Source organism: Calypte anna, chromosome 20 (genome assembly GCF_003957555.1).
Source record: "Calypte anna isolate BGI_N300 chromosome 20, bCalAnn1_v1.p, whole genome shotgun sequence".
Classification (NCBI taxonomy): Eukaryota; Metazoa; Chordata; class Aves; order Apodiformes; family Trochilidae; genus Calypte; species Calypte anna.
The window spans coordinates 13663081-13682572 of NC_044265.1; the positions used below are offsets into that span (position 1 = coordinate 13663081).

The window sequence follows — 19492 nt, forward strand, 5'->3', positions numbered from 1 at the left end:
GTGGGGATGGGGGGAATCAGGAGGAATGGGGGGATGGGGAGAGGGAATGGGGGTGATCAGGGGGAATGTAGGTGGGCCGGGGGAATGTGAGGATGGGGGGATCAGGGGGAATGTGGGGATAGGAAGAGGGAATGTGGGGATGGGGGGGTCAGGAGGAATGGGGGGATCGGGAGGAATGGGGGGCTGGGGGGGGATCAGGGGGACTGTGGGTCTGGGGGCTGCAGCACAGGCAGCAGTGGGGCAGGGGGCTGGAAGGGGCTGGGGACAGTGTGAAGCTTCACACCAGTGGGAAGCTGCAGGCTCAGGAGTTTTCTGCTTTTCCAGGTGGTGCCCAGAGCACTCAGCACTCCTGCACGGGGACCCTCAGGTTTAATTCTGTTCCGTGCAGCATCCTCATCCTCCTCCTGTGTCCTCGGGGTGCTGAGCTCTGCTCCCTGCACAGCCCCAGAACTGAGCCTGTTCCCTTTAATGAACAAATGAGGACTTCCAAGGAAAGGAAAAGTGAAAGCTGCAGACTCTCGGTGTTTTCCCCAGCTGCTCAATTCCTGGAGCTCCAGGCTGCTGCCTGGGGACTGCTGCTGTTCCCCACTGGTGGGTGAAATCCCGTGGGGTGGGTGACTGGTGTGGGAACACTAGCCCTGGCAGCCTAGCTGTCCCTCCTGCCACCCTGCTGGATTGTCACCTCCCCACGAGGCCTTTCCCGTCTGCAGCCTCTGACTCACACTTTAAAGAAATGAAGGATGATGAATCCCATTTGCCAGCAGAGTCATCACCATCAATCCCACTCCTCCCTCCAGCCCCAGCAGCTGCCCAGTCCCCAGCCCAGCCCCTCCACTGATGCCCAAGGACACTCCAAACCTCTCCACCTCCAAAACACCAGCCACATCCTGGGCTCCCCAGCACCCACCCTGCACCCACCAAGAGATTCTGCACCCACCAGGAGATGCTGAACCCACCAGGAGATGCTGAACCCACCAGGAGATGCTGAACCTACCAGGAGATGCTGAACCCACCAGGAGATGCTGCACCCACCAAGAGATGCTGAACCCACCAGGAGATGCTGAACCCACCAGGAGATGCTGAACCCACCAGGAGATGCTGAACCTACCAGGAGATGCTGAACCCACCAGGAGATGCTGCACCCACCAAGAGATGCTGAACCCACCAGGAGATGCTGAACCCACCAGGAGATGCTGAACCCACCAGGAGATGCTGAACCCACCAGGAGTGCAGAAGTAGTCCCAGGCATTAGCTGTGGGCAAATGCTTGCCTCTGGCTGCTGGCTGCTGTTGTGCAACCTCTCTCACGAGCATAAATGTCAAATTCCTTAAAAAAGCCCTTGCTGCAGTTTGGGCTGAGGGTCAGGATGGTTTTTTTTTCAGAGCCAGGTGACTACAGTGCAGGAACCAAGATCAAGCATGTGGGACATTGCCCAGCAATCACATCACCTCCTGCTTTGGGGTTTAGGAAACTCCCAGTGTCTGTGATTTGCTGGGAAAACCTTCTTTTCCTCTTCCATCCTCTTCCTGGCAGGCAGGAGGCAAACAGCACAAATCCCCTCAGAAGTTTTAATTTCAAGACAAGAGGGTGAGCCCATCCCTGGCTGCTTGCTGGCAGGGGATGATGACAACCCAGTGAGCTGTCATGTGTCTTTCATGTGCCACCACACCCCAAAATGTGGCTTCAGGCTTCCTCACCAGCAGCTGCTGCTCTCCCTTCCCCTGGGAATCTCAGCACCCTCCCATTTGCTGGGTGCTCACCCACTTGGACCTAAAATTTCCCCCCCATCCCTGCTCACTGCCAGGGTGCTGGGACCTGGCCCTGCAGAGACATGGCTGGATGAGGAGCCAGCATGGAAAAGCATTGGGAACAAAGCTCTTCATGTCACCTGTCCCCATGCTTTGCACCAGAGAGCTGGCAGAGACAAACCCCAACAGCAGGAGGTGTGGGAAAACATGGACATCCTGCCAGCACCAAGGGTTCCCCCGTGGGAAAAGCCTCTTCTCACCTGAGTGACAATCTCTGCTCTGCACAGACACCCCTGAAACATGGGAGCAGCCAGAGGAGGCCCAGCAGCTCCTCAGCAGTGAGGAGAGAAAGGAAAATCAAGCAGTAAAACCAGAGGAGCAGGAAAGGGGGGGCACTGGTTTGGTTGCTGCTGTTGCCCAAGTGCTGCTGGGTCTCGTGTGCTGCCTCAGCATCACAGGATTAATACTGGGAGGTTTCATTTCAGGCAAGAACAGGACTTCAGGCAAGAAAAGTGACTCTGGCAGAGCCCTCTCCAGTCTCCAAGGCAGCAGGAGAAGCACCCAGACCCCAGGTTGCCCCCAAACCCCTCTGACCTGTTGGCAGGGGGTGGGCAGAAGAGGAATATTACTGTCAAAACCTTCCCCCTCGGTTGCAATAGAGCAGGGGGGGCACTCACGAAGCTGCTGGGGCTTTGTTTGCTCCTCATCCTGGATTTCTGCAGGGAAGGAAGCCACATCCCCCTCTGCCCTCATCCTTTGCATGGGACACTGCAGTCCAGAGCCCAGCTCCAAAGGAAACCCAGGGTTTGGACCCACAGAAGCTGCCAGGAGCACTCTTAGAAACTGGGAAGTGACAAAAACATTGACAAACCTGTAACCAGGAAGGGAAGACTTAATTGACCTTCCTTCCAAACCCTCCCGAGATCCCTGACTGGAAGGCTGGGGAGGTGGAAAAGCACCTCCTACCCTGGGGCTCTGGCAGGGGAGTTCCCAGCCCCAGCTCCCTGAGCATCTCCCCAGGCCTGGGAATCACACCAAAGCCCTTTGCTCTGAGAGCCAGCTGCAGGTATGGCAGTTGAACTGCAAAACCCTTCCAAACAAACAAACAAACCCCCAAACCCCACAAAACCAAACCCTCCCCACCAAGCAAATGCTTCAAACCTCCCCAGGCATCCTTCTTCTGCCAGCACAGCAGCTCCAGAGCTCTGCTGGCTCTGCTCACAGCCTGCCTGCTCTCTGCTGCCCTTTTATATTTAGGAAAGCAGTTCCCAGCCCCCTGTGCTCCCTGCTCCTTCACTCAGCAATTCCTGACAGAGCTTCCAAGAAGCCAAACCCCTGTGGTATCACCCCATAAACCCCAGCCAGCACCACACCTGCTGCTTTTCCCCCTTTCTCCAGCCTCAGCCCCCAATGCCAAGGTTACTCCTGGGGTCCCATGCTCCAAGCTGAGGAAAACAGCAAGAGGGAGGTGGAGGGATGTCTGGGGGAGGGAGGGAGGGAGCAGCCTGATGTGTGGGCACTTGGAGCAGAAGTGTGGGCTTGCAGCTCTCCAGCCCTTGGGTGAGCAGAGGGGTGTCTCAGAACCAGCTGGTACTCAGCATCTTGGAAAGGAAATGTCAGGCTGTAAATGTTAGTGAGCACATCCCCCTCCATGAGAAAGCACCCAGAGAGCTGAGGGACAGAGAAGCCAGAGGGATAGAACAGAATATTTCACTTCTCACCTCGAGGCACTGCAGGCTGCTGGCATTTGCAGACACCCAGTGCTGCTGGAGAGACCAAGACAAGGACATCGACCCCGTTTTCTCCCAAAAGAATGCTTTATTGACAGGTTTCCTCACTATTGATCTGTTTAAACAGTTCAACACCCAAGCTCCAGCAGTCCCCACTTGGCTGGCTCTGCTCCTGGCAGGGAGGTTGGGCTCAAACAAAGAGCTCCAGGGAATGAGACTTCACTCCTCCAGCCTGGTACATCTGCCTTACAACAGCTCCTCCGTGTCCCCAGGACTGCAGGAGGGGAGCAGGGCTGGGGCAAAAGGGGATTAATCAGCAGGTTAAGTGCCAAAACTTGCTTCTCTACAGAAAGGTCAGAGGCAATTCAATCCCTCCAGGGTGCTAAACCACTACAACTACCCAGATATGTACATGAACAGGTCTAAAGGTCTGAGTAAGTCCCACTCTGCCTCCAAGGCACAGAATTGCTCACTCCAGGTATCTCTACGTGGAGGCACCAAAGATCAGGCCTCCAGAAGAACACTCAGGATTTCCCAGCTCCTGATGATGAAGTTGGGCATCAAAAAGAGCAAAATATCCACGGGGAAGGGCTTGAGCTCTGTGACTCTCTTGCCAGTTTTGCAAACCAAGATTAGAGCTGGGGCTTCCACCTGAAAAACCCATCCAGGCTGAGTCAGATGTACCCAGAGGAGGAGCCTGCAGAGAGCAGAGTCCCCCCCAGCATCACATCCAGATTGCTACAGACACTCTGGGTGTTTTCAGCTGGCCCTGCTGCTAGCAGCCTTCAGAAATTCTTCCTCCAAGAACGAAGGCATCAGCTGAGAAGGGAGAAGCAAGTTTCATACACTCAGGGAAGAGGAGTGTGCTGCTGAACTGAACACAAGGCCTGGGCTTGTTAAGCATGCTGCTGCTACTGCATGAGGCAAAGCTCCATCCAGCACCCACCATCCAGCCTGACAACCCTCACAGTCCTCTCTAGAGAACAGAAAAATCATAAACCAGTAAAGCAGAAGGTGATGTAAGGCTTGCACAGTTCTGTTTCAGAGTCCAAGGGAGCAGTTCCCTAACATGATGCCAAAGCTGCTTTTCTTTTTTTTTTTTTTTTTTTTTTTTTATGCTTTATTTCTTTAAAGTTCATTGCATTTAAAAATAAAGATTTTTAGTTTTGTTAAAGCTAGAGCATTAGTGTAACAACGAGGCAGCTGCTAAGTGAAGTTTCCCTTTTGGGAGCCCAGAAGAAACAAAAAAAAACCCAAAATACAACTGTTTACCCCATTTACCAGACTACTGCAATGAGAGCTGGAGAAACAGGAATGGGAGAAGCCTGGGAGCTCAGTGAGGAGCTGCATGGCATGTCCTGAACAGAGAGCACAGCCTGAAGCTGCAGCTAAGATGCCCACTGGCTTCTCCAACAACTGCCCTCCCACTGCTCAGCCTGATCTATCAGTTCTAAGCTGTGTCAGACAAGGGAAAACTGTTTTTTATCTCTACCAGTGGCATTTCTGAGCTACTTGAAAGGAAACTCCATCTTCCACGCTCTCCCAAAAGGACAGCAGTGATACATTTAAATCTACAAACTTTAGTGTAAAATATTATTTGTGTACAAAACTTTGCATTCTCTTTTATTTGACTTAGATCCAGCAGCAGTGTCTATGAATGAAGAAGGATGGATCTCTCCTGGACTGGCTCTCAGCCCCTTCTTGGATTCAGATGTTGTTGCTTGCAGGTTGTGAAGATTGGGAAGGAGGGAAGGAGGGAGGGAAGGAGGGGGCTCAATCTTGCAGCTGTGCCAGGTGGAGGCTCTAGAAAGGAGCATTGTCCTCTGGAGGTTTGCCCCCAGCTCCCGAGGGGGAGTGGAGGCAGTCAGTGCTGTTTTCCCTGCTGCCCACCACTCTGGACTGAAAGGAGAGAAGAGAGTGAGGATAACAAGAAAGCAAGCACTGAGAATAATACCAAGTCAACTCCCCCTTGTCAAGGTCACCTACTGTAGCCAAGACTTCACATATCTGAGAGGCCATTTGCCCGAATACTAGTCTACAAGAAAAACATTGCAGAAATTAAAGTTTCTGCAGGAGGCTTCGTCTGAGGTGTGAAAACAAAAGGCAAAGCAAACTGTTACCTTTATGGTCCCAACTCTGTCTTCAAAGGACTTGAAAGTTGCAGAATTCCTTGAAGAAAGCAGAGAAAAACAAACAAATCAAGACAAATTCAGTTGTGAAGTGGAGGAAGCAGCAGAGCATGCCTGGGTTCTCTGGCCATGCAGCACCCAGAACACTTCCAGCTCCTCACAGCCCTCAGCACAAATCTCTCAGACACACCAGAGAGGAATATCAGACACAGACTTGGAAGGAAAACATTTCTACCACGTGCAATCCATTCAATTGCTCAAGCTAAAACGTTGAGGGAAGCAAGTCCTGGTTCACTGGGGAATCACCAAGCAGAGAAGAAACCAAGGCTTCCAACTGGAAGCCTGCTCTTGTAAATAAATGGAAGGAAAAAACTGGAAAGGGTTTAAAACAAAGGCTTCTGCTTCCCATATTCCAGCCCAGGGGCAGAGCCCTGTGCCTTTACCTCTGGGCAGTTTCAGTACTTCAGGAGTCATCACTTGCATCTCACCAGTGTAATAAATTAAATCAGAATATTACAGCTTCCTAGCAAAGAAAACCAGGTCAGTTGTTTGATAAGCTGACAAGCTGCTTTGCTTGGGAAGGATTCCAGAGGACTGCTCTGCACTGAGCACTCAGAGTGGGCAATTACTCACCCAGAGCTGCTCTCCCCAGGCGAGGCTGTGGGAGCACTGGGAGATGACTGGACTCATCTCAGTTATTTTTGTTCCCAAATAAATGTTTTACATTTGCACCCACAAAGGAAGCTCTGGAACAAGGATGAGCACAGAGAGGCTGCTGTGAGCCTCATCCAGGCCTGGCAGATCTTTCTCTTGCAGGGAGATCCCACCTCGTGCTGGGAAGGGCACTGAGATTCCAGGCTGGAGCCAGAGGGTTGGAGTCAGGATCCATCCCAGCATCAGCAGTGCCCTGATGGTCACTGTGAGATGGGGACACCAACCCCTGCTCTTCAGGGACCACCAGGGGGGATTTCAGTGAGACTTGGGCAGAGTTGTGCTTAGTCCAAGAAGAACACGGGTGCTGATAACCAGAAAATGAGATTGGGGGAAAAAAAAATAAAAAAAAAATCCCTGAATGACTCCAACTGAGGGACATGGATACCCCATGATCTGAGGGGGGAACCACTCAGCTCTAGAAGTCAAAACCAAAGCCCCAGCAAGGCCAGGGTGGGCTGTAGTCTCCCCCCACCCCCAGGCAGGGCTACATTACCTCATGGCTGGCATACTGATGGAGTGGCGAATGGAGTAGCTGCTACTTGGAAGCATTCAGAACAAGGAGGAAAAAGGTAAATGACAATTTTAGACAGATACCACAGCAGAGAAGAGCAACCCAGCTTCTTAAGCTCTTTTTACTGTCCACACACAGGCTGCTGTGGACGACTGAAGCAGCAAGAGCCAGCCCTCTCCTCCCCTATTTCACAGCTGCAGCCCAGAAGTTAAATTTTCCAGACACAGGGCAGTAAGCAGAGTTGTTTAACTGCAAACTGCAGTGTGATAAAAGTGTGATAAAAAGCCAATTCCAGAGCACTGGCTCGTGGGAGGTTTCTCAATCTGTGTCAGAAGGGTAGGCAAGGCTTAAACAGCCAGCTTCCCCTTCAGTGTCTGCAAGGGCCTGGCACAGGAACAAAATGTTCTGGAGTAGCCTTGAGGAGTATCTTACCTAAAGGAGTTGGAGAAGGGGTGAGCCCTGGGAGAAGCCACAGGCAGCAGAGAGAAAAGGGAAACAAGAGTCAGACACTTGCAGGGATCTGAGCACCAAATGCAGGGACACGGTCACGGGACAGCAAAGTCAACTGCCCAGGAGGAAGCCTCTCAAAATAAATCACAGGAGCAAGCCAAAGAAATTGCTTTTCATTAAGTCAAGCCAAGCTAAGAGGTTTTTCAGAGAACAACACCAGCACCTACAGCAACTCGGAGCCAGGGAGAGGAGTGGGTGTGGAAGGACAAAACCCCACAACATTTTACCCATCCCCACCCATTGTTTCAGGTGATTTAGTGAGATTTTGGGGGTTTAAAACACACTTTCCTGCAGTGAGAGTTTTACCAAGCAGTAGCTCATTTGGCCAAGACACCTCCTTCCCCCAGTTTCCCCTGGGAGATTCCATACAAAGACAGCATTGCTGGGGCTGCTGGATGAGACCTTGTGTGAGAGGAGCCTGGACCTCAGCATCACCTCACCCTGCCAGGCCTGAGGAGCTCAGAGAACAAACAGATCTTGGCATAAGGAAGATAAAAGAATCTGGATAAAAGGCATCATGTTCACCCCACAACCTGCTTGCCCATTTTTAGGTTTCCAGGCAAACTAGGTTACCAGATTTCCATGCAGCAGTCTGAAATAACAGCCTGGAGTTTCCCCACTCCTACCAGCAGGATTACCAGGATGCTCCAAAGGGGCTTTTCCTACCACAAGGAGTGTTTTACTCCACCTAAATGTGATTTATGTCTCTGCAGCAGTCATGGCAAGCTGGATCTGAAGTACTTGGCAAGGAGTACAAGGGCTTTTCCTCAGAGCCAGAGTGAAGATGTTAGGCTCTGTGGTTTCATTCCCCCACGTATCCAAGTCAGCTCCTTGGCAGGGCAGACTCCTTGAAATGCTGTCTTTGCACGTGAAATAAACTCACTTTTTCCTTACTCTTGCTTAGAGGAGAACACAGGTAACACAAGTCCATGCACCATGCACTCTGTACACAACACCACCAGCACTGCTTTGCTTGGTCTCAAGGCACCTTTCCCCCTTCCACAAGGATTTGAAGTTGGCAGAAACTGAGGAATCTGCAGGCACTTTTGGGGCTCAAGCTACCATCCCCCCATGGGCTTGCTGGTGGTGTTATGTACAGCAGCAAACTTCAGACAGCACAAAGTGTCTTGGGGGTCACCAAACCACACAGCAAGTTGTTAGCGCCAAAAGGAAAACACTTCCAAGTTTGCCCTTTATGGGGATCAGTAAAACACAGGAGCAGAATGTCTGAAAGCCAATTTACTTTTGAACTGTAAGTGGAGATAACAGAAGAAGCTGAGTTGGCCAAGATTTGAAAAAAATCCCACTAATTAAGCTACATTTTCTCCCTCCAGGCAAGCCAAGAGAGGAACACCAGGGATACACTTAGCACAGTGACCACATGAACTTCCCAGTGCCTCCTTAAAACCACTCCTCTAGCATTTAAAATTATTAACCCTTTAGATTTAACCCAGGGACTCCCTGCTGCCATTTCACAGCATTTTGGTCCAAGCATTTGTAATGGAGTGACAGCTACACCCTCCTTGCATCAGAGGTGTCTGTCCCATTCATCACTCCTTCCTTGCTCTCACCACCCAGCCAGGGCTGACTGAGCAAGGAAATCCCTTCTGTTATCTCAACGCTTGCAGTGATGGAAAAATAAACTTGCTTTACAAGTGAATTTGTGAAGAGAGAGAGAGAAAGCACAGTCAGGGAGGTTGCTGTGCAGGCTGCAAGGCCTGTAACAAGGTTCTCTGGGAGCAGAGATCATCCCCACTTGCCCAGAGAAGTGATCACAACACCAGAACAGATTTCACTCCCCATCAGCTCTGACTGCTCAGTTTCACCTGGGAAGGGCAGAAAGTGGGACAGCTCCTGCAGAAGCTCATGCTGAGAGTTAAATCTGACTCAGAATCAGGAATAGCAAGACTTGAATGCAGCACAGGAGACAAAAGTCTGTTTGTACACACACAGAAAAACTCAAACTTCTCTTAAAAAAAACCCCAAACAATCATTACTGTGTTCCCCACAGGGCCACATCCACAAAGCAAACCCTGCTGAAATAACTTTGGCAGGGATTGCCAAGTTGGAAGGCAGAAGCTGCCTCTGTTTCATAAGCCACCACCCAAGGTATTGGCTATAAAAAGGAATAGAGGCATTGAAATTGGTGATGAATGCTGAGCAAGAGCACTGCTGCAAAGCTCTGACTGCACAGCCAGCTCTCACCCTGACTGAGTCACTTCAGCTCTGTCACCAGCAGCACCAACATCCCTGCAGCCACTTGAACTGGGAATATCCCAACCAGATGACAACAGGCAGGACCAAGCCACCCAGAACAGCTTCTTCTGATGGCAACATTGCTTCAGGAGTTCCCCTTTTGGTCCAAAAAAAAAAGCAGAGGTCCCATCCCTGTGCCACACCAGCCTGACCAGACTGCAGAAGTCAGGCTCCAAAGGTGTCACCACCACATCTTGTGCCAGCATCCAACCTACTGAGGTGACAGGTACAGCTCTTCTTCCAGCAGGCTAAGTAGTTCCCAGGAAAACAAAGTTAAGGCTTGAATTTTGGAAAGGGTAGGAAGCCAGTTAGGCTTCTGTCAGGTTCAGAGCTACTGAGAACACCAAAAATTACCCTCCAGGAACACAGTAAATAACTCAGGGAAGACAGACCTAGAATAAATCAGTGCCATGTGATCAGAAGCCAACAATTTCTTACCACTTGGATACTGCCAGCCACAGTGGAATTGGGAATTCCCTACAAAGAATGAGAGCTTCCCATTCAATCCAAGGTCTGGAACATCATGTTAAACACAAGCCCTAAGAATACTTCCTCAGTTACCCAGACAGGCTCCAAATTAGTTCTCAAACCCAAGAAAGGACATGGTCAAGGTATTCTGCATGAAACACTTGGGTGTCAGTGTTAGAGGGGAAGCAATCTTCAGCTTAAATTTCTGAAGATCAGGTAAATCACCAATTTTAACCTTGAACTTCACAGAGCAAGAGCTGCAGCCAGCAACCAAGGGAAGCAGCTCATCCCTTGCCAGCTCAGAGAGGTTTTAGGTTTGCAGCTCCTTCAGTGGTCATCTGCTGAAGGAACCCAGATAACCACCAGCCACAGAGGAGTTTTCTTTCACTGTTGATTTTCTAAATCAATTTGTTATCTTGCAATCCCTGTGACACAACTGTGCCTGGGAGGTGTCTTGTCCTCTGCACTGTCACACAGGGCCTGAAACTGCATGAAATGCAGCATCCAGACTTTGCCCCTCTTTAAGATGGAGCAGAGCCCAGAAGTGATGACCCTTTCCTAACCCAAGTGACACCAAGAAAACACAACTCCATAATTTGTGATAAATGGGAAAGATAAAACTTGATACTTGTTCTTTATATATGATGTAAAAGCTGCACTGACACTATAAGAAGTACCTGAGGAAGGGTTGGACTTGATGATCTCTGAGGTCCCTTCCAACCCAGCCAGTTCTCTGATTCTAAGGCTGCTAAGAGCATTCTGTCAGTTCTCTTAAGCCAAATCAAACCTAAATACCTCAGAAGAGGTTTTAGCCCTTCAACAAGTCTTTAAGAAACATTTAATCTGTCCCAAACTACCACGTGCAGGTCCACACAGAGCAAGGCAGTCCAGCACAATCAGTGTGCTGCCAACTAACCACAAAATGGAAAAAAAAGCCTTGTTATTGTCTGAAGTCTCCTTACTGTTTGAAACCCAGATCAAAGCACCAGAGTGCAGAACAGAAACCTTACCTCATGTCACCAAGTTTCCTGCTGATAACAGAACCTACATTGGAAAGGGCTGCTGAAGTCTTCTGTCCTGCCTGGGAAAGGGTTTCCTGGGTCTTCTTGTAACTAAACAAACAAAAAAACCCACAGCACATGTCATAAATTGAACTAATGGGTAGGATCCCAAAGCAGGAAGCATCCCCACCCTCCCAGTTTGGAAAAAGGAGCCCTTGTTAAAGCAAAGGAGCTGGGTTAGTGAGCTGCACTGACTGAGCCCCTTCCAGCCTTGCATGTATTCAAAGACCAGAATTTTTAAGCAGGCAGCAAGTGTAGGATCACCCTTTCCACCCATTCTGACCAGTTGTTCTTAGAGCTGACAAGCATTTAGGAGGAAACCAATCCCACAGCAAGGTATCCTATAGCTCTAGAACCATCCTTGAGTCTCCTGGAAAAAACAAGCCCAGGAACCTATTCCATGATATGCTTGGAGCCTTGAAGCAGTTTTAGGGTCAGATGTAGTGTTAGGTTATGGAGGAAAGGGACAAGGCTAACACCAGTTAGAGAGAAGCAGCAGAGGGATTGGGATCATCTGTACAACTTGCAGTTTAGACAGAAATGGGTGAGAAGTTTCCTATCAGTTACCATTAACCACAACCCAGCAGGAGGCTGGCAGCTTGGATTTGAGTTTCTACCAGAGCTGGAGACTGACATTGGGAGCTTTTGTCTCCTCCTCATGAGCCCAGTCTCAGGAGCAAGGATTCTCTGAGCCCCTCTCAGGAACTCCCCATCTTTATGCTACTCCACAGGTGGTGATTAAAACCAACAGAGATTTCTGGCATTCCTCAAAATTATTTAAAAAAGAAGACTCAGGCTGGAAAACAGCAATTTAACTCAGGTTTTCTTATGCCAAACACTTCAGCTTGAGGTTCCTCTTCAAGGATATGGATATCCTTGAAGGATGAGGATATTTAGGAGAAGCCCAACCTTCCCTCCCAGGCCTGAGCTCCCCCAGCCAGAGGCATCCTGATGACACCTGAATTATTTACTTTATTCTTATCTATTTTATGCTCTCCAGACAGAAGTGCTTGAGACAGCACCACAGCACCTGACCTGAATTCAAGCAGCATCAGTTACAACCTGTTGTTTCATTGGGTTTTGTTTGGTTTTAAGGCTGCAGCCAACTATTTACATGAAACTTTGGCAGAAGAGAACTGCATCAGCTTTACCTTCCCCCTTCCTGCTCCTGAAAGGAAAGCAGAGCAGGGATGTGAGTGAGGACCACCCTGGACTCAAAGGACACCCTCAGCCCCTGCACACACTGCCCAGCTCCCAGGTAGCTCATCTGGTTTCAGCAGATAAGGCCAGAGACTTTCCAGCTGTGTTTTCCACACTTGCCAGCAGTTTTTGTAAGATAACTGAAGACCCAGCACTGGAGTGCTGCTCCTCCTGCCCAAGTGGGCTTCTTCCTGCTGCCAGCACTACTGGTTGTGCTGACACAGCCATCTAGAGCAAGGAAAACCATCCAAGCTGAAAAATAAACTTGGAAGGACACAAAAAGGCCAGCAGCAGTCAGCTGGGATGCCCAGGCTGGCCCTGCAACCCACAGCTCCCACACAAACCCCACACTGCAGAGCCAGGAAAGCAGAGTTCCCCAACCCAGACCTGCCAGCAGGCACACAGAGGTGGCACTGCAGCTGTGACAGCCAGGGATCAGGTTGTACAAGGCTTTAAATGAGCCTCAGCTACACCCAGAAGTTGCCTGCACTCCCCTGCACGTGCCACAGCCAGCTCTGCCAGGGGAGCTCCAGGGACAGGGAAGAGGATGCTTTGGAAAGACAAACCCCCAAAATGTCAGCAAAACAACATCCTTGGGTTTCTTGACCTTGACTCCTCACATTTACTGAGCTTCAGATGCTCAGGAAATTAAAATTCTGTTTGCTTCCTGAAGCTGCTGGAAATTTACCCTGTGAGTCCCCTCTCCTCTGCTTTGTAATCAGCATCTGCCTTGCCAGCATCAATTAGCACTGCCTAGTGCCAAAGCAAGCAGGAAAATCAGTGTGTGCCACAGCTACTGAGGCCTGAGCTGCTCCACAGAAGCAGGGTTCTGGCACCTAGGAATACAAGGAAACAGAGCTAACCAGAAGTTTTCTCTTCCAGCAGGCACACCCAGGGAGGAACTCCGGTTAAACACTGCTGGAGACACTCGTGCTGTCAGCAAGCACAAAACCCAAGGTCATTCTGTTCAGCAAGTTAAATACTGATGATTTACATCTTCTTCATCTAGAAAACATGTCCAGCACCCTGAAAGCAGAAGCTGCATGCTTCAAAGGTTTTTCTGATACTCCTGCTTTTTATCACCACTCATCTGGCAACCCTTGTGTGAAGAAAACCTCTGCACACACAGAGCCAACAACAGCTCCAAGGACTGAATTCCAGCCTGCTCCAGAGAACAGGGAAAAAGCTGGATAACCCAAGCCCTATCTCCTCATGCCCTAAATCAGTCAAATCAGATTCTACCTGCCTGCTCTCACTGCAGCACTGCAAAGGATTCCCCTGCAGCCTGTGGGAAGGATGCAGTGAGCAGGACAACTTCCATGAAATGCCTCTGCCATGTGGTCCTGAGAGGAATTTAAACCCCAGGCATTTCACAGAAACGTGGCCAAAGAGACCTCTGCAGGGGGAACAGCTGGGAGGGTTAAGGCTGTTCCAAGGACCATTTGAGCCCCAGCAGGACAGAGCAGCTGCCTGGGTGCTGCCAGCACCATCAGGTAGCACAGCAAAGAAGAAAATCTCCCTGGGAAGCACGTTGAGGGGGACAAAGGTCAGCCTGGCCTTGTCACACACCTTGTCAGCTGAGCTCACTGCATGAGGCACAAAACTACCCAGTGGCTCCAGCCAGTTCTCCTCCGGGCAGGCATTTGAAGAGCATCACTTAGCTGGACCACCAGGAACTCATTCCAAAGCTGACCTGAGGAAAAGCTCCCTGTCCTAAAAGAGGCATTTCTTGGGTGAAAAATAAAAAAAAAAGTGAAAGCTAGAAAAGAGAGAGATGTCTACATAGATTTAGTCAAAGCAGAGGCCTGTGAGCAGGGGACATTAATGGCAGCAGATTGTCACAAAAGCATTTGTTAATGCTGAAGGTTAAGACACTCACGCTTCTGATTGAGTTAACTTTTCATTCCAGTCCTCCAGAGTGCTGCTGGCTGAAAGATATCTACAAACACAAGGGAGTTAGACAGGGTGCTCATGACAGATGCTTCTTCCTGACACCCTCCACACTCTCAGCCTCTCTGCACTTGTGCTATCCCAGGTTTTTACCTCTGCCTCAGCTCTTTGGGAGGCAGGGAGACACCTGAGCCCCCAGGGTTTCTCTTATTTCAGCACCAACTCTGAGCACAAGGAGCCAGAGCTTGGAGTTCAGCAAGTGCCAGGAACTGGAAAGACTTTTGTCTTCCCCTCCCTTCCCATGTCCTGTGTGGCAGCTGGGGACTAAAAGCAGAGAGCAGGGAACTGAGCTCAAGGCCAAAACAAAAAAATAATCTGACTGCCCACACCCAAAGCTGTTTTTTTACTAACACCACATGGCCTGCAGAGACTCCTAAACCTGGGTTCATTTTCTAATCTTGACCAACCATGTTTGCCTCCATAAAATACAGTCCCTTGGGGGTCATGAGAATCAACAGCAGAGGTACAGAACAAATACCAGAACTCCTTGAAGTGTCTGCTACCAGCTGAGACAGCACAGAGCCCTCAGAGGTGGTGACACAGAGCAGGAGGTCACAGCACCCACAAGTGTCACTCTCCTCAGTCAGATCAGTGCTGTCCTGCCTAATGACAGGATGCTCCCAATCCACATTTTCCTCTTAGCTAAATAATCCTCTCCTTCAACACAAGATGCAAGGGGGAGAGAAGCTTCAGTGCAGAAAACATCCAAGGGCTCCCTTATGTTCAGCAGGAATCAAAATGATTCACATCTAAAAGGAATGGGGGTCTTGTGTAATTAAATATATTCCAGACAGAAGCAGCCAGCATGGTTTTTGCTTTTGTCACGCTGCTCCTGTATACTGCAAGAGTAAAACTTCATGGCTTTTAGTGCTGACATCACCAAAAGGTTTGGATGGATCAGTGCAGAAGTTGGCAGCTCTCAAAAGCCAGAGTTGGTGTCTGGCATTTCAGCTCCAGGCAAACACCATGGGGCACCTTCCCTCCCCTGTGGTCATGAGGAAAGGCAACAATCAGACCACCCTCCCACAGCTGATGGGAAAACAGTTTCCCAGGAAAAGAAGAGAAGTTCAGTAGGAAGAGATCTGATTCCAAACAGCCTGACCTACCCACAGCCAGCGCTAAAGGCAAAGTGTGGTGATATTTTGCATTAATATATATATTTTTTTTTTTTAAACAAAACGTGGTTGGTAACTGATTGGGAAATTTGTTCTGCAACAGCAAGACCATGAGAGAGAGAGAGATGAAAGCAGCAAGGTTTGCTCATCTCCCCTGCAGTGGAGGGATGCTGGGAAGGCAGGCATGCTGGTGACAGCCCTGTTTCCCCCTGGGGCGTTGTGGGGAGGACAAGGGAAGGGTGTTTCTGAGGAGCAGGAGGGCACTCACAAGTCAGACTGTGTCCACTTTGTCATTCCATTCTCCAAGTTTCTCAGATGTTTTCACATAACTGGAAACAGAAAGTGTTAATGAGATCAGTGCCATGTTCACTGGGTTTCCTTGGCTAGGAGGCAGTGACACAGATTGCAGCTAGAGAGGAAATGACAGGGAATTGGGGCGAGGGAGGGAGGAAAAAAGGAGAGAACAAAGAGGAGATGAGCAGCCCAGAGATCACTCTGCAGGGCACTGTCAGGAACTCCAACATTACACTTCAGTTACAAGAGAAGCTCTGGGCTGAGCTCTAGAGGCACTGAGAGCCCCCCAGGAGGCTCAAACTTACCTCTTGGTCTCTCCTTTGGCACTGCCAGACTCAGCAGTGCCTCTGAGCACCCAATCCCTCCAGGCAGAGGTGAGCACATGGAACACCCCCTAGGTGTGTTTTTCCTAGGAAATGCAGCCTGATCCCAGCTCCAGGACTCAGGGAGCACGCTTCTGAACCTGAAAACAGCTCAGGAACAGCTTCTCTGTGCTGCAGAGCTTTGAAACATCTTGCCCTTGGAGCCTGAGCTCAGAAGAAGGCAGCAACTGCCTCTGCCTCAAAAAAAAGGCAGGATTGGGCAAATTGAAGTGTGAAGTGGTGACAGGACCCCAGCCTTGCAGTGCAAGAGCACTCAGCAACAACTTATCCCCAGCAGAGATCTGAAAGTTCTGTGTGTGCTCAGGCACCCTGAGAGATGAGCTGGGCCTTTCTGTTGCTTTTTTTTTCCTTTTTCATTTTTTTTAAGTGCTTCTTACACCCATCAGAGCAAAACCCTCCAGCTGCTTGGAAAAACCCTGGAATATTCTGCTGGGGAATAACAAGTGCAGAGCCACAGGTGCCCCCCCAGAGGGGCATCACTTACGCATTGGAGACTTGGACATCGTGCCAGCTTCTGGACAGGTTTTGCTTCAACCCATCCAAGGGAGTCAGACCCAGCTTCCTCTTCAGCTCCCACAGTGCCTCTCCTTGGCAGCCAAGCACTTGCCTCAGGGTCCCAATCTCTTCTTCAACCTTAGAGAGGAGAGAGAGGTTTTGTCTTCAGTCATAGAATCATAGAATGGGCTGGGTTGGAAGGGACCTCAGAGCTCATCAAGTCCAACCCTTGATCCACTCCCCCCGTGGTTCCCAGCCCATGGCACTCAGTGCCACATCCAGGCTCTTTGGAAAATCTCCAGACACGGAGAATCCACTCCTTCCTGGGCAGCCCATTCCAATGCCTGATCACCCTCTCCAGAAAGAAATTCTTTCTCCAGCTCCAACCTAAACCTCCCCCTGGCACAAACTTGAGACCCTGCCTCTTGTCTTGCTGAGAGTTGCCTGGGAAAAGAGCCCAACCCCCCCCCTGGCTCCAACCTCCTTTCAGGGAGTTGTGAGAGTAGTTGATTGAGGTCTCCCCTGAGCCCTCCCTTCTTCCAGCCTTGCAACACCCCCAGCTCGCCTCAGCCTCTTCCTCACCAGGACCTCCTGTGTCCGGATCACCCTTCCCCCAGCCCAGTTGCCTCCTTTGGACCTGCTCCAAGCACCTCAATCTCCTTGCCTGAGGGCTTCGGAGGGGCTCCAGGACCTGGACATCAGGGACGTCAAGTGGTGGCTCTCACACAGAAGCTGAGCCACATGGGGGTCAGAATCCCCTTCCCTGGACCCTGGCTGGCCCACGACTGTTTCCTTGAGCCAGCCGCAGGATGCCATTGGCGCTTACTTTGGCCACCCTGGGCACACTTGCTGGCTCCTCTTCAGGCTTTCCTATTCCCTCCAGCATATAGATCTTGAATGGAGTTCCCTCACCAGCAAGGTCTCACTGAGATGAAACTGAAGAATTGGTTGGGACATGGAGGAAATGGGACTGAAGAGGAGCAGGGGTGGAATGGGAGGCCCAGAGCTCAGACTTCAGCTGGGAAAATGTCCACACACATCACTGCCCTGGTGACTTAGTGGCACCAGACTCACAGAACTCACACCCAGCACTGAAGATAAAGAATCAGGTGCCCAACCTGACACCCTGAGGTTCCTCTCATTACTCTTTGCCCTCTGATGTCACTAAAACACAAAGTTTTCCCCCCCAGGGATCCTTTTCACAACACTTTCACACAACTCTGGAGCTGTCTGCAGGCACTGAGGGTTGATTTCTGCATCACCACTCAGAGCAGCCAAGTCCTCCCTGGCTGAAACCTGCAAGCCACGGGGCCACAGAAGGTTCTGAAAGGGGAAAGAAAGGCTCTGAAAGGAAAGAAAGGGCTCCAGGGCAGCTCCAGGTGTCAGACAGAATTGTGACCTTTAAACCCCAAGAGCTGCCCCACTTCAGGTCACTACAAAAGTTCAGCTCTTCAGAAGCACCCAAGGGAATTGTCTATAAAGTGCAACAAATGTTTATGGGGAAAAGGCAGAAAAAGCAAGCAAGCACAAGTGCTCCTTTGCTTCAGCTTCCTAAGGAAAAAGGAGTCTGTGCTGCACACCAACTTGCCTCCAGGGCTTTCTCACCTCAAGTGGAGCTAAAGCCCAGATCAAGCTCAACAGCATCAAAAGCCACTTATTCCTCAGAGCCCCCAAACGAAACCATTCTGGGAAGAGCAGGCAGCAGGGCAGAGTGTTTGAAGTACCTGCCAGCTTTGTGCCTGGGAACAATGAGCTGAGTGATCCAGAGGCAAGGAGGCTGCAGAATTTCAAGGGAAAAACACAGAAAACAAGAAGAAAAATACAAAAACCACCCCAAAACCAAAGCCACACACAGAAAAAAGCCACAAAAAAGCCCCCAAGGGCAAGGCCAGGAACTGCAGCTCCTGTTGGTTACCTTGGCCAGCTCGGATCTCAGCTCCTCCTCCTCTGCCAGGCTCAGCCCCTCGGCCGCTCCGCTCCGCGCCGAGGCCGCGCTCTCCACGGGGACATCTGTCATGGCATCCGAAGAGCAAACCTTTGGTGGGAGAGTGAAGGTTGATATCTGCCAGAGAGAGGGAGGGAAGGAGCAGAGGGGATGAGCAGGCAGCAAGCGCCATGGGCAAAGCGGAGCTGGGGGGGGAGGAAACAGAAACCCCCGCCGGAGTTTCCCCTCCCGAAGCTCCAGGAGAGCCCAGCTCTGCCTGTCCCAAAATAGCTCTCTGCCCGGCAGCAGCTGCCGAACACCCGCAGGGCCCAGCCCGGGGGGGAGGAGGAGAAGGAAGGGGGGGGTGCAGAGCCTCCAGCGCCCTCCTCGGGCCTTGGCACCCGCAGCTCCCAGACAGACCCCCCTGCACGGCCCCCCCGGGCTCTCCCGTCCCCTTTCCCCCCAATTCCACCTCCGTTTTACCCCTCACCTCCCCTCACCCCCTCATCTCCCCTCATCCCTTTCCCCGGGGCCTTCTGCACCCCCCCCCCTCAGGCTCTCCCCCCCTCCAGGCCTCCCCCTCCCCGCAGCCTCCCGGACCCCCCCCAGGGCCACCCGAATCCCCGGAGCCCCCAGGGCAATGGGAAGGGAAGGGAAATGCCGTTCCCGGGGGGTGTTTGGCCTCATCCCCGCAGCCCTCACCCTGCCCCGCACTCTCCATGCCGCCCAGGCCCCCCCGGCCGCCTCCCCCCTCGTGACGCCAATCACCGCCGCGCCGCCCGCTTCCGGGGAGGGTCGCGGGGAGGTGACGTCACGCGCCGCTGTCGCCACGGAAACGGCGTCCGCCTCCCTCCTCCGGAAACGGCGGGCGGGGGCGGGGGAGGGGGTGACGTCACGGAGAGGGATGGCGTGACGTCACTGGGAGGGGGGGAGGAGGGAGGCGTGACGTCACGGGGCGGGGGTTTCGCTTCCTTCCCTTTCGGGGGGTTCAGCGGGGCCGGGGC

General features: G+C 51.3%; 1 protein-coding gene across 1 annotated transcript; it reads right to left on the reverse strand.

Moving 5' to 3' along the window:
- Positions 1-3546: 3546 nt before the first annotated feature.
- Positions 3547-19209, reverse strand: LOC115599463 (tumor protein D54-like). The gene is given in 12 exon segments (XM_030463361.1): positions 3547-5377; positions 5599-5647; positions 6815-6856; positions 7265-7291; positions 11077-11178; positions 14207-14266; positions 15661-15674; positions 15676-15721; positions 16554-16702; positions 18480-18590; positions 18592-18626; positions 19191-19209. Coding segments are annotated over 12 exon segments (750 nt in total). The 3' UTR covers positions 3547-5281.
- Positions 19210-19492: the final 283 nt, after the last annotated feature.